The 12,202-nt window shown below is 62.4% G+C and overlaps 1 protein-coding gene across 1 annotated transcript; it reads left to right on the plus strand.

Annotated features, from left to right (window-relative positions):
* Positions 1 to 323: 323 nt before the first annotated feature.
* Positions 324 to 1,694, plus strand: Adra2c (adrenoceptor alpha 2C). The gene has a single exon (XM_077110184.1). The coding sequence runs from the start codon at positions 324 to 326 to the stop codon at positions 1,692 to 1,694; it is 1,371 nt and encodes a 456-aa protein (XP_076966299.1).
* Positions 1,695 to 12,202: the final 10,508 nt, after the last annotated feature.

Here is a 12,202-nt window from a genome sequence, read left to right on the forward strand (position 1 = left end):
AGTGAGCGGGGCCGAGGGCGGGGCCGCGTGAGGACCCTGGTACCTGCCCCCCTTCCCCCAACCGCCGCGTCTCCGCTCGCTCCGGGCGCCTCCAGCTCTGCACTTACGCGCGCGGCAGCTGCAGGGAGCCCGGCAGCCACGCTCTCCGGCGCGCCGCCCGCCGGGCCACCACGGCCAAGGGCCGGCTACAGGGCGCCGCGGTTCCTGGCGGGCACGCCCGAGGAGCAGGCGGCGATGCGGGCGCCGACCCGGGCTGGGGGGCGCCTGAGCTGCCGCGGCTGCTCCCCGGCTCCTGGCAGGACCGCGTAGCTCGCGGGAGAACCATGGCTTCCCCGGCGCTGGCGGCTGCGCTGGCGGTGGCGGCGGCGGAGGGCCCCAACGCGAGCGGCGCCAGCAACGGGGGCAGCGGCGGGGGCGCCAACGCCTCAGGGGCTACCTGGGGGCCGCCGCCAGGCCAGTACTCGGCCGGCGCTGTGGCGGGGCTGGCGGCCGTGGTGGGCTTCCTCATCGTCTTCACCGTGGTGGGCAACGTGCTGGTGGTAATCGCCGTGCTGACCAGTCGGGCTCTGCGCGCGCCACAGAACCTCTTCCTGGTGTCGCTGGCCTCGGCCGACATCCTGGTGGCCACGCTGGTTATGCCCTTCTCGCTGGCCAATGAGCTCATGGCCTACTGGTACTTTGGGCAGGTGTGGTGCGGTGTGTACCTGGCACTCGACGTGCTCTTCTGCACCTCGTCCATCGTGCACCTGTGCGCCATCAGCCTGGACCGCTACTGGTCGGTGACGCAGGCCGTCGAGTACAACCTGAAGCGCACGCCTCGCCGAGTTAAGGCCACAATCGTGGCTGTGTGGCTCATCTCGGCCGTCATCTCCTTCCCACCGCTGGTCTCCTTCTACCGTCAGCCCGACGGAGCCGCCTACCCTCAGTGCGGCCTCAACGACGAGACCTGGTACATCCTGTCCTCCTGCATCGGCTCCTTCTTCGCGCCCTGCCTCATCATGGGCCTGGTCTATGCGCGCATTTACCGGGTAGCCAAGCTGCGCACGCGCACACTCAGCGAGAAGCGCGCTCCCGCGGGCCCCGACGGCGCATCTCCGACCACTGAGAACGGGCTGGGCACGGCGGCGGGCGAGAACGGGCACTGCGCACCCCCGCGCGCCGACGTGGAGCCAGACGAGAGCAGCGCCGCTGAGAGGCGGCGGCGCCGGGGCGCGCTGCGGCGGGGCGGACGGCGGCGCGCGGGCGCCGAGGGGGACGCGGGTGTGCCGGGGCCCGGGACCCCGCCTGCTGACCAGGGCGCCCTGGCGGCAGCCCGGTCCCCGGGTCCTGGCGGGCGCTTGTCGCGCGCCAGCTCGCGCTCCGTCGAGTTCTTCCTGTCGCGCCGGCGCCGGGCGCGCAGCAGCGTCTGCCGCCGCAAGGTGGCCCAGGCGCGGGAGAAGCGCTTCACCTTCGTGCTGGCCGTGGTCATGGGCGTGTTCGTGCTCTGCTGGTTCCCTTTCTTCTTCAGCTACAGTCTGTACGGCATCTGCCGCGAGGCCTGCCAGCTGCCTGACCCGCTCTTTAAGTTCTTCTTCTGGATCGGCTACTGCAACAGCTCGCTCAACCCGGTCATCTACACGGTCTTCAACCAGGACTTCCGGCGCTCCTTCAAGCACATCCTCTTCCGACGCAGGAGAAGGGGCTTCCGACAGTGACATGGGGCTGATGGGCCTGCCCTCCTGATCACTCCCGCGGGGTGTGAGGGCTTCTCCCCAGAGACCCAGGGATGGACTGGCTTCCAGGGCACAGGGGAGAGAGGGCGCAGCAGGGCAGAAGCTAGACAGAGACACAGCTGGGCCTCCGGGGATTGAGAGGGAGAAAGGGGAGAGCCTTCGTCTTCCCATCTCAGCCAGGGGCTGCTTCTGGGGCTCCAGGCCGGATCCAGGTGCTGGAGCATTGCCGAGGTCTGCGTTGAGTGGACTTGTAGACTGCGTGTTGGACGCAACCCCTCCCCTCAATGGGTGAGAAAGGAGCTTCCTCCCAAACACACCACCCAGTATTCCCGAAACAAGGGCTGACTTCCCCAGGACCTGGGGGGAGGAGGAAGAGGGCACCAACAATCTTTGGTTACTGAAAGTATTTAAATGTTTGCCCAAAGCAAACGTCCCAAACTACCAAACTATTTTCTAAATAAACCTTTGTAATCTAAGCCTCAGGTGCAGCCCTCGGTCGCTAAGCCCATGGGGTACCCTCCAGGCCCTGCACTGCCTAGCCCACCCCCAGGTTTGGAAGGGGGTCTGGGGGTCTCCACATGTCAGCTTCCCCTCTTGCATGAGTAGGAGGGGGTCTTTTTTTTTTAACAAAAAAAGCAAACTGCTTTATTTACAACAAAATATATACTCAAAATCCTTGTGCTATAAGCAGTTAAGTAGCAAAGTTGACTTTAGACTTATGTCTCAGGGGACTGTCCTCTCTATATTTCTGTTCCTGCCCATTTCAGAAATCTGTCCCTGGGAGAAGAGACGGGGTCTCCAAGTCCAGGCTCTTCAGGCCTCTGGGGCTCTGGACACTTTCTGGGTTTGCCTCTTTGAAGCAGGTAGGTGGGGTGAGACCTGCCCCAGGAAGCAGAGCCCCTTACATGGAGTGGCAGCCAAGGCAGGCCCTTAAGACCCCCTCGGGCCCTGAGGCCTTTGCTCAGTGGGCCTGGCCAGAATGAGATGGAACCACCTGTTATCACTTCTGAAACAAATGGAAGGTCATTGAGACCCAGAGCAACGAAGGTGGGAAATACCTGCAGTAGATGGGGAGGGAGCTGGAGCCTGCCCACCTTCCCCGGTCCCCCAGGGCTTCCTCCCAGTGCTGCCCACCCTCAGCCCTGTTCCGCTCTCAGGCCCTGGCAGAGCGGCTGGAAGAAGGGAGACCCTGGGCTACAGTGGCCTCCTGGGTGCTGGCCCTCTGGAGCCAGGATCCCACAGGTTCTTCCAGCCCCTGGCAGCTCTTGGGGTGGAGGTGGCAGCAGGGCCTGCACAGGGGTGAAGGGGACTCCCACAGGACCCTGCAGCTCTGTGGGCCACAGGAGTCTCCTGCTGGGAACCCCTTCTGTGACCACCCAGCTCCACGTTTCTCCACATGTGCCCCCCACCCGTCCCTGCTGCCCAGCCCTCAACTCTCAATTCCCACACATGTGCTCTTGGCCTGGGGTGGCCCAGGGCCTGTCCTGGGGAAGGGTCAGCCCTCTACCCTGCCTTCACTCCTAAGCCCCTCTCCACTGAGTCTAGTCTGACCCGTCATGGCTGTCACTTGTAAAAGACCCTGAGCGCTACCTGTCCTCGCCACCCTGCATCATAGAACCTCAGGATACCCCAACTGCCAGTGCTACCCCTCACTGTGTCCACGCAGAGACTCTACCACTGTGTGCTGGGCAGACACGGGGCCAACAGATCATGAGTCCAGCGAGGAGACAAGCTGTCAGTGGGCTGCCGAGGGGGACCAGCACGTCTCTGACCACCCCCCCCAGCTGGCCCTGGACAGACAGACCCCAGTTCTTGTTGGGCTCAACGTCTGCCTGTGAAGGAGGCATTGCCAAAAGCTGCCTGGGCCCAGCTGGGCTGCAGGTCTGCAGTCACCCTGCCAGCAGACCAGGGGCTCTTGGGGGTTGGCATGGTTGATACCACTGAGAAGAGGGAGGTGCCCAAGGCGCCACCCCCATTCTTAGAGAAAGACGCCGGCCCAGGGCCTCAGAGTTTCCCTCCAGGTGCTGCATCTTATCAAGCTTGCAGGATGTACCCCGAGCTGCTGGCCAGCTGGGAAGGCAGGCCCCTTGCCCAGCACTCAGACACCCGTCCAATCCAGGATGGCCTTTCCTTGAGAGGAAGGACCTTTTCGGAGCTCATGATCTTTATTACTAGCACATTTCAGGGGCTCAGAGAGATGGATCAACCTGCTTGTTGTCACACAGCTGGTGCTGAGACCCAGACAGCCTTCAGGTGCAATCACAGAATAACGTGTTTATGGAGCATGTTTCCACAGGCCCTTCTGCCCCTCAGGAGGTTGTGGGCAAGGGCCACTTCCCCCAGCTGAGAAGGGACCCCAGAGGGTTCAGTCATGTCTTGGGAAACCGAGGTCATCCTGGGTTGGGGTGGAGCCTCTGTGCCAATGCAACATGCCAGGCTGTAGAGGTCCCTGCCTACTGTGGCCAGGGCTGCCAGTGTCCTGGCTGGGGGTGGGCATGGTCAGTGCTTTAGGATTTCACTGGAACCCTGAGGTTTCAGGGGACATGCATTCACCCTGAGCCAGCACCTGCTGTCACTCAGAGCTGTGTGGCTACAAGCAGGTCACCTGTGAGCTGGAGGACCCCTTGGTTAATGACTGCCCCAGCTGGGGCTCCTGGGGGTTAACTGTGCAGCAGAGTGCCGGGCCCACCCCCTTCCTTTCCTAATCCCAGTCCCCGGCCTCCTCCTGCTGAACTGTTCTGGCTGGGCAGGGGAGCCCGCTTCTCAGCCGCCTGCTGCAGGGATGGGGCACGTCCTCGCCAGTCCCAGTGTCCTTGTGGATGAAGTGGGAGAGGGGACCTCCATCCTACAGCTCCCCTGCTCACCAGGGAGGTGACTCTAGTTATGGAGGAGGGGCCCAGCTCCTGTTCCTGTCCCCTGTCCCCCGTCCCCTGTCAGGCCAGCAGGTCTGTCCATGCCCATGATGGCCTTCCTCCTCATGGAGCAGGCTCAGCCCACCTCCCTCATCACGTCTACTGCGTAGCGTGAGTGTTGACCCCTGGGAGGGTTGAGGAGGAGGCCCGGAGGCGACTGTGTGGCCTGGGGCCCTTTGGTGGGGGTGGGGTCTGCACCAACCATGAACCCTAGAGACCCCAGCCTCAGGAAGCCCAGCTCCACAGGGTTCCCTCAGCTCCTAGGAGAGCTCAGGAAAAGGAAACGCAAGCCAGGCACAGGGGCCATGTCTGTGATCCCTGTGATCCCTGAAGCAGGAGGATTGTGAGTTCAAGGCCAGCCTCAGCAACTTAGCAAGGCCCTGAGCAATTTAGCAAGACCCTGTCTCAAAATAAAAATGGATGTGGGTCAGTGGTTAAGGGCCCTGGGCTCAATCTCTGATACCAAAATAAAATAAACTAAACCACAACACCAAAACGAAATGGGACCACCAGGCACGTGGGAGGTTCACGGGCCGGGGGGGGGGGGGGTGGCTGGAGGCTGGACTTCCCAGGCCTCCCCTGGCCCAGCCTGAGCACACACAGACCTTAACCCCGTGCTCCTGGCTGGGTTGGGGCAGGGGATAATCCTGCTCAGCTTGGAGCTCAGCATGGAATTCCAAAGGCTCTTCGCTGGAGCAGGCAGAACTGCCAAAGCTCCCAGAAGCAGCTCCAGGCTCGCTCCTGCCCCCGGCTGGGGGTGGGGCCGCGGCTGAAGCACGTTGCCAGGCACTTGCAGGGGCCCCCTTGGTGCTGCACTGAGCCAGCTGTGACTTATGTCACGTCCCTCACAGGACTCCAGTGGTCCAGCGCAGCAGGGTCAGAACCCAAGGCGCCCGCAGGCTGGCCTGGCTGGTTCCGCAGCCACTGCCCCTTGTCCAGCCAAGCCCCCACCTCCATGGGCCCACGACCACCCCCCAGGTGCAAGGGTTGGGAGGCCATGTCCCCAGGTCCTGTGTCGCGTATCCCAGGCATCCATTCATGCCTCAGCTAGGTGCCTGCCACAGCTGGGCATGAACGGGGCCCTACTTCCCAGGGGCTCTGAGGGGGCAGCCTGTGGGTGTGGACGGGACTCCTGTGGACAGGAGGGTCTTTGGAACTAAGGAGCAGGAGAGGAGGCAGGGACCCAAGTTTCCAAGGAAAGGGACCAGGAAGGGACCTCTCATCCAAGAATCCCGCCCTCTGCCTGAGCCTGCTGTGAGCGCCAGGGCCCAGCAGTCAGCACCTCCTGACCAGCAGGGCTGCTGGGGGGGGGGAGCAGGGGGGAGGGGAAGGGGAGGCAGAGTCCAAGTGTCCCCCTCTCCTGGGAGACGGATGGTTCTCTGGTCCATTCCCTGTGTGAGTCAGGCTAGTCCTCCAGCTCCTAGGGAGTATAACTGGTCTGCACAGCCCTCCCTGCCTGGCAGGGGGCAGGGTGGAAGGATCAGGGCCCCTCGGTGGGGCACAGCACTGTCCTCTGAAGTCGGCCTGGGAAGCAGAGTCCGCCGTAGACTTTGGGCCAACAGAAAGCCCTGGGGACCAAAAATATATTTCTTGCCTGCCAAGAGGATTTGTGGCTGCTCCCAGCGGGTACAATAGAATCATTATGGTCAAGATAAGAAATCAGGCCATGCAGGGTGGAGTGGGAGGACTGGCACAGAGACTGGTTGAAGGGGTCCTGCCCTTAGGTCCAAACAAAAACATGCCCAGAGCTACCTGGCAGCCATGGAGAAAAAGGAAACAGGATATGCACACCCTTCTCTTGACTTGACGCAAGATTGACAGAAAAAGCTGGAACCTAGGAGGTCTGCAGCTGGGCCCACCTGGAGGACTGCTGATCCTAAAGGGCTCCTCAACTCTGCCCCCAGGAGAGCCCCAGAGGGCCATTCATGCCACAGCAAAGCCCAGACCCCAGGTCCAGCCCCATGAGCAGCCCGTGTATTATTCCAACCACAGCCTGCAAGCATCTGGGTCGGGGGATGGCGGCATGAGAGGGGCCCAGCCCCGCGTCAGGGGCTGCAGCCATGCAGCTCTGCCGCCTCAGACTCTGTACCTGGATACCAGAGTGAGCAGTGGGTCTCAGAGCCTCCCTGGCACGAGGCCCCTGCAGACCTTCCCTGAAGGTCCCCTGGCCCACGGTCTCTCAGAGCTCCCAAACATACGAGGACTCCTCACTCCCCGTTGTCCCCCCCTTGCCCTCTCGGTTCTGACTCCACCCCACCCCCAGACTCGGGAACCAGCGCTCTGCCTGGGCTCGGGTAACTGCCCACCTGTCTTCCCTGACCATCCCTTTTGTCCCAGAGAGCCCTTGGGAGCCCCCAGCCCCCAGGCTGGCCAGGCCCCCTCCTTTGCCTCAGAGCAGGCAGACACTCGGCCACAGGGAAGAGAGGCCCGAGGACAGGGCATCATCTGGGGCAGGTGGCAGTGGGTCAGAGGCCTGGAAGAATGGTGACCGCTGCCTATGGCGTGCCCCCTAGCAGAGACGTGGCCCCGCTGTGCAGGGGCTGCAGAGGTGGACCCCGTGAGCAGGGCTCTCTGGCTATTGATAGGAAGCCGTGCAGCAGGAAGGCAGCGCTGGGCTCCAGGGCTGCCGCTGCCGCTAGGCTCCGTCTGCGGGGGTTTCCGCCTCACGTGCAGTCCCGGCTGCCGGAGCCGTCTGTTCAGATACGGGTGGGCGGGCTTCTCCCCCATTTCATCAGCTCTGAACTGACTGCGGCACATCAGAAATCAGCAAGCCTGACCGGGCCTTGGAATGGAGGCTGAACTCCACGCACAGCACGGGTCAAGGATGTACCAGAGGGGACGTCCACCTCAGTAGTTCCTCCCCATCTCAGAGAGGCCCAAGAGGGGAGTCACCAAGTGTAAAGGTGATGAGCAGTGGTGAGGGATCGCAGCCATTGGCATGTGCCACGTGCCTACTGCATGCCAGGCTAGGGCCTGGGCACGTGGTGCTCCGCCTGTCACAACAGGGCCAGGAAGGGGCACATGCAACCATTTTGCAGCTGCAGAGAGGGACGAGGTGAGGGAGTGAGGCCGCGCTCCAACACCCCTCACCTGCTGCTGACATGGTCAGTCTCCTCTACAGGTGGCCAGGAGGCTGAGAGTGTCCAGGGGCGTGCCCAGGGCCTCCCGTGTTCTGGACTCATAGCCTGGGCTGCTGACTGGACTGTCCTCTCTTCCGTCTCCTTAGGTTAAATGTCAGCTATGGGATGAGGCAGGGCCCAGGATTTGCACGTGGCTCAAATCGCTTCCCTTGGTCCCCAGTCCAGTCCTCCGTGGGCTGCGGGAGCGGCCCTTCCCAGGGCAGGGCCCGCTCTGTTTGTCCTGTCGTCTTAGAAACTCTGCCGAACAACGAGAAGGCTTTTGGAGATCACCCCACCCAGGATATAAAATGCCAAAATGTTTGTGGAAAAAAATAATCCGGTTACCGGCTTCCTAGAGTGTGCTGCCATCACAAATCGAATTCAAAGCAAAATCAGTCCTCTCTTAATTGGCTCAAATGAAGCTGTTATTCAAAATTGATTGTTGTTTTTGCTTCCGACAGGATTCAAGAGGGAGGCGGAACAATACAGCGCTTCTTGCGTTCACAGCGCCCAGCCAGGACGGCGGCAGGCGGCGGGTGGCACGCACAGCGGCAAGCCAGAGGACGCTGACCTAGTGTGCGCTGACCGTGAGCCTGGAGAGGGCAGGAGAGTGACGCGGGACAGGGACAGCCTGCGCACTGCAGGTGTCTGTCTCGGGCTGTCTCCAGGAACCTCTCTGCAGACCTCCTTATGGGGAATGGCTTGAAATCTGACTGAGCCATGTCATATCCCGGGCCTCAGCAGCCAAGCCCCCTCCTCCCTGTAGGCCTCCATGAGAAGCAGAGGTAAGCTTGTGAGTGGAGGCTATGCGGCTGGGCCTGTGTCCTGTGCAGCCCTGGCCCTGAGCCCACAGCCCTCGGCCAGCTCTTCCAGGTGGGGCATTGGCCTTCCAGAGGCCTGAGGTTCTCTACTGATGGGTCCTGGACAACCTCGGACAGCCTGGGGCTCATGACCTGTCCTAGGACAAGAGGGGAGACCAAGTCAGGCCATGGCCCCCTGGAGCCTGCCTCCCCCCCACCCCCCGCCCCGCATCACCTCACCCCAGGCTCCACACAGAGGCCTGTGCACCGCGGGCACTTGGCACGTGTTGGAAGATGTTTAAGTGTGTCAGAGGCACAGTCCTGTCCTCCAGGATGCCCCCAGCCAGACTGGGGATGTGGCACAGGGTCTCACAGCTGCACAGGTCAGGTGCGGCCCGAAGGGCTCTGAACCTGTGTTCTCTGGTCCATCAAGCAAAGCCCACGATGCCAGACACCATGGGTCACCGAGGTTCTCACCTCCTCCCTGCCCCCACTTCTGGTCTGGGGAGTAGAAGGAGGGCTCAGGGCCACCCAGGGAGGCAGGACAGAGGGGACCACGTTGAGCTCTGGCCTGTGGAAGGGACGGCCTTGCTGTCAGGGCACTCAGCCAGGCAGCTGACTGCGGAGTGCACAGGGACAGGCCCTCGGAGACGATGAGGACCAGTGAGCCATAGTGACAGGGTGGCCTGCACATCAAGGGTGAATGTGTCACCAGGGTGTCAAAGATGGGGCAATGGCCTCAGTGATGGAGCACTGGCCCCAGGGGGGCCACTTGGTTGTGCTCCTTGGCAGTGTGACTCTGAGCCAGTGTAGGGGAGGCCTAGGGCAGGGTAGGCTGAAGCAGCCCTACCTCCCAGCCTGGGGCTGTGCCTGTCTCCCCTGTGGGAATGGGCCAGTGGGGCTGGTGAGGGAGGAGCGGTCAGCAGTGGACTTCTTTCCCACTGCCTGGAGACTTCACTCCACGGGGCCAGGCACCTTTCTCTAGGCACTCAGGCCAGGGCCAAGTCTGCCCTCCTGCCCTCCTGCCCTCCAACTCTCCAGGGCACACTGTGGTGAGAGCCCTTGGTCATCTGGCCAGTGACATTCTGCTCGAGTGGCAGGACTGGGACTTTGTGAACTCCATGAAGGTCCATCTGTCCAGCAACTCAAGAGCAGCACAGTTCAAGGCCAGCCTGGGAAACTTAGTGAGACCCTGTCTCAAAATAAAAAATAAACAGTGCTGGGGATGCACTCCGCGGTAGGGCACCCCTGGGTTTAACCCCTGTACTGAGAAGGGAGTAGGGGAGAACAGGAGGGGGGCGCCTGAGCAGCCAGAGCCTCGCCTGGTCCCCACACCTCAGAGGCAGCAGGTGGAGATGGGGACGTGGCGTGCCAGGCTCCTGGGCTCCAGGGAAAGGCTCCATCTTGGGACTCCTGCAGCACTAGCCACACAAGGGGGTACTCCACCTGAACGAGCACCCCAGTCCCTGGGGGACCGGCCAGTGCACCTCTTATCTCCCCGCGGGAGGCTCAGCTGTGTGATGGCTCAGCAGGCCTGGGCCTCGGGTGCCGAGCAACTGAGGATCCTGAGCAACCTCAGACTAGAGCTTCTTCCTCACTGTCTTGGGAGCTCGGGGTGCACGCTGTCGGAACGGCAGACACTGTAGTAGGCCATCCACATCGGAATCCCTAACCTGAGTCCCTCCAGGGTGGAAAGCAGCCAGGGGCACCCGTGTGCCTGGGCCAAGTACACACCATCTGCCCCACTCAGAGGCACCGCCCAGTGCCCAAGCATAACCTGACCTGAGACCAAAGGCTGTCTGGGTGCAGGGCCAGCTAAATGAAAGTGAGCCATAGGTCCTTTCCAGGGGTCCCCCCCAACCACTGGGGGACCAGCCACCCCCAGGGTGTGGCTCCCATGTCCAGTGGGCTTGGTGCCAAAGGTTGAGGCCCCTGAGTCACCCCCTGGACGCACCATGGTGCCACCAGTCTGGGCCCAGCATGACCTTACCCAGCCCCACCCTGGGAAGCCTCAAATGCCTACCTGTTTGAGAGCCCCCCTGTTCCCATGCCCAAGCCATGCCCAGTGAACTTCTTATCTCCCAGGGGAGGCTCCAGGGGATAAGGGTGTCATGGTTGCTCATGGGGTGGGGAGCAGGAGTAAGCAGCCGGTAGCCATCTGGGGTGGAGTGGGTGGGAGAGAGGTACCACTGTTCCAGGGGAAGTCACTTACAAAGCACAAAGTCAAAGGTGTCGAGACAGATGGAGGACACAGGCCCTGAACCCCAAGCAGGGGGCCCTTCTAGGCAGCAGCCCTGGGACGGCACTGACCACTGATGTCCCAGTCAGCAGCTCTGTCCTGAACATCAACAGAGCTTTGCTCTAGGGGCATCAGGAAGCCCAGAGCTGAAACTAATCCCACAGGGTTCTTCTCGGGAGGGGCAGGAGGGCTTCAGCTTCCTCCCGGGGACTCAGCTCACCAAGGGGAGTTGCCGCGCTCCCACCACCCCCAAATCCCGTGCTGGCTGCTCACCTGCGTGGCCAGGGTGCGCCCCGGGGCAGTGCAGACTGGAGCTCCTGACTCAGCCGCAGCCCTCTGTGGTGGCCGTGGACCCCCAGCACCGTCCCTAGCATTCCCTCCCACAAAGTGCCACAGGGGCCCACAGAGCCCCCTGCGGGTCAGCAAAACAGACTGGCCTTGCCTGGCCCCTGAAACCTGTGCCATCTGTGGGGGCAAGGGACGGGCCATGGCCCCAAAACCACAGAGTCTAGCCTGGAAGCCTGTGCTGGAGACCAGGCCATCCCACCCAGAGGCCCGCAGGTCCAGGTGAGCCGCTGCTGTGGGCAGACAGCCAGGAGGTGAGTGCAGGTCACTCCTGAGCTGGACAGACAGCACTGAGGCCACAAGCCCCAGAACCAGGGCCCAGGGCTGGCTCCTCCCGAGACGCTCTCCTTGGCATGAGGACTGTAGCTCCCCCATGTCCTCTCACGGCCGTCCTTCTCTGTGACTGTCCTGGTCCCCTCTTCTCATCAGGACACTAGGCAGACTGGCTGAGGGCCCACCTAGAGGGCTCACTAGCCTTGACTTCTGTAAGGCCCTTCTCTTCACGCTCTGAGGTCTGAATTCAGGGGACACATTCATCCCGTAGCACCCCTCCCTTCCCCGCCCATGTGTGGCTGTGGACACAGGCAGCCCTCCCCGCCTCGTTCCCCAGCTGCAGCCCAGGGAGGTGCTGCGTCTGCTGGAAACGAGGAGGCGCCTGAAATTGCTTGTGTCGCTGGCTATGGAGGGTTCGAGGGATGGCGCCCCTGGTTGCAGAAGCACTGGTGCCCCCGACTCACTGTGGGCAAGCTGTAGGCCCGAGAGGCTGTGCCACCTCCTGCCGCTCCAGAGGCTGTGCCGGTGGCCTTGCAGCCGCGGGGCCAGTCTAGAGTGCTGGCTCCCTGGAGGGTGGCTTCCGAGTGGGGAAGCAGGGTGGATGCCCTTGGAAGCCACGGCGTGGCCTGGGCTCTGTGACTCCCCACCTGTGCCACCCTCAGGCACGTTTTGATTTGGGTTCTTATAACAGCTGCATTCAAAAGAGCCCCAAACTGGAAACGGCCCTGTAGAGCATTGACTGGTGAGTGGCTCAGCACCCTGGTGCAGCCAGACCACGGAACTCTCCTGGTGATGAGGAGGA

The sequence above is a fragment of the Callospermophilus lateralis genome, chromosome 8 (assembly GCF_048772815.1).
Source record: "Callospermophilus lateralis isolate mCalLat2 chromosome 8, mCalLat2.hap1, whole genome shotgun sequence".
NCBI lineage: Eukaryota > Metazoa > Chordata > Mammalia > Rodentia > Sciuridae > Callospermophilus > Callospermophilus lateralis.

Excerpts from the sequence above, each read along its gene's own strand:
- Adra2c (XM_077110184.1), top strand. The coding sequence starts at position 324 with ATGGCTTCCCCGGCGCTGGCGGCTGCGCTGGCGGTGGCGGCGGCGGAG.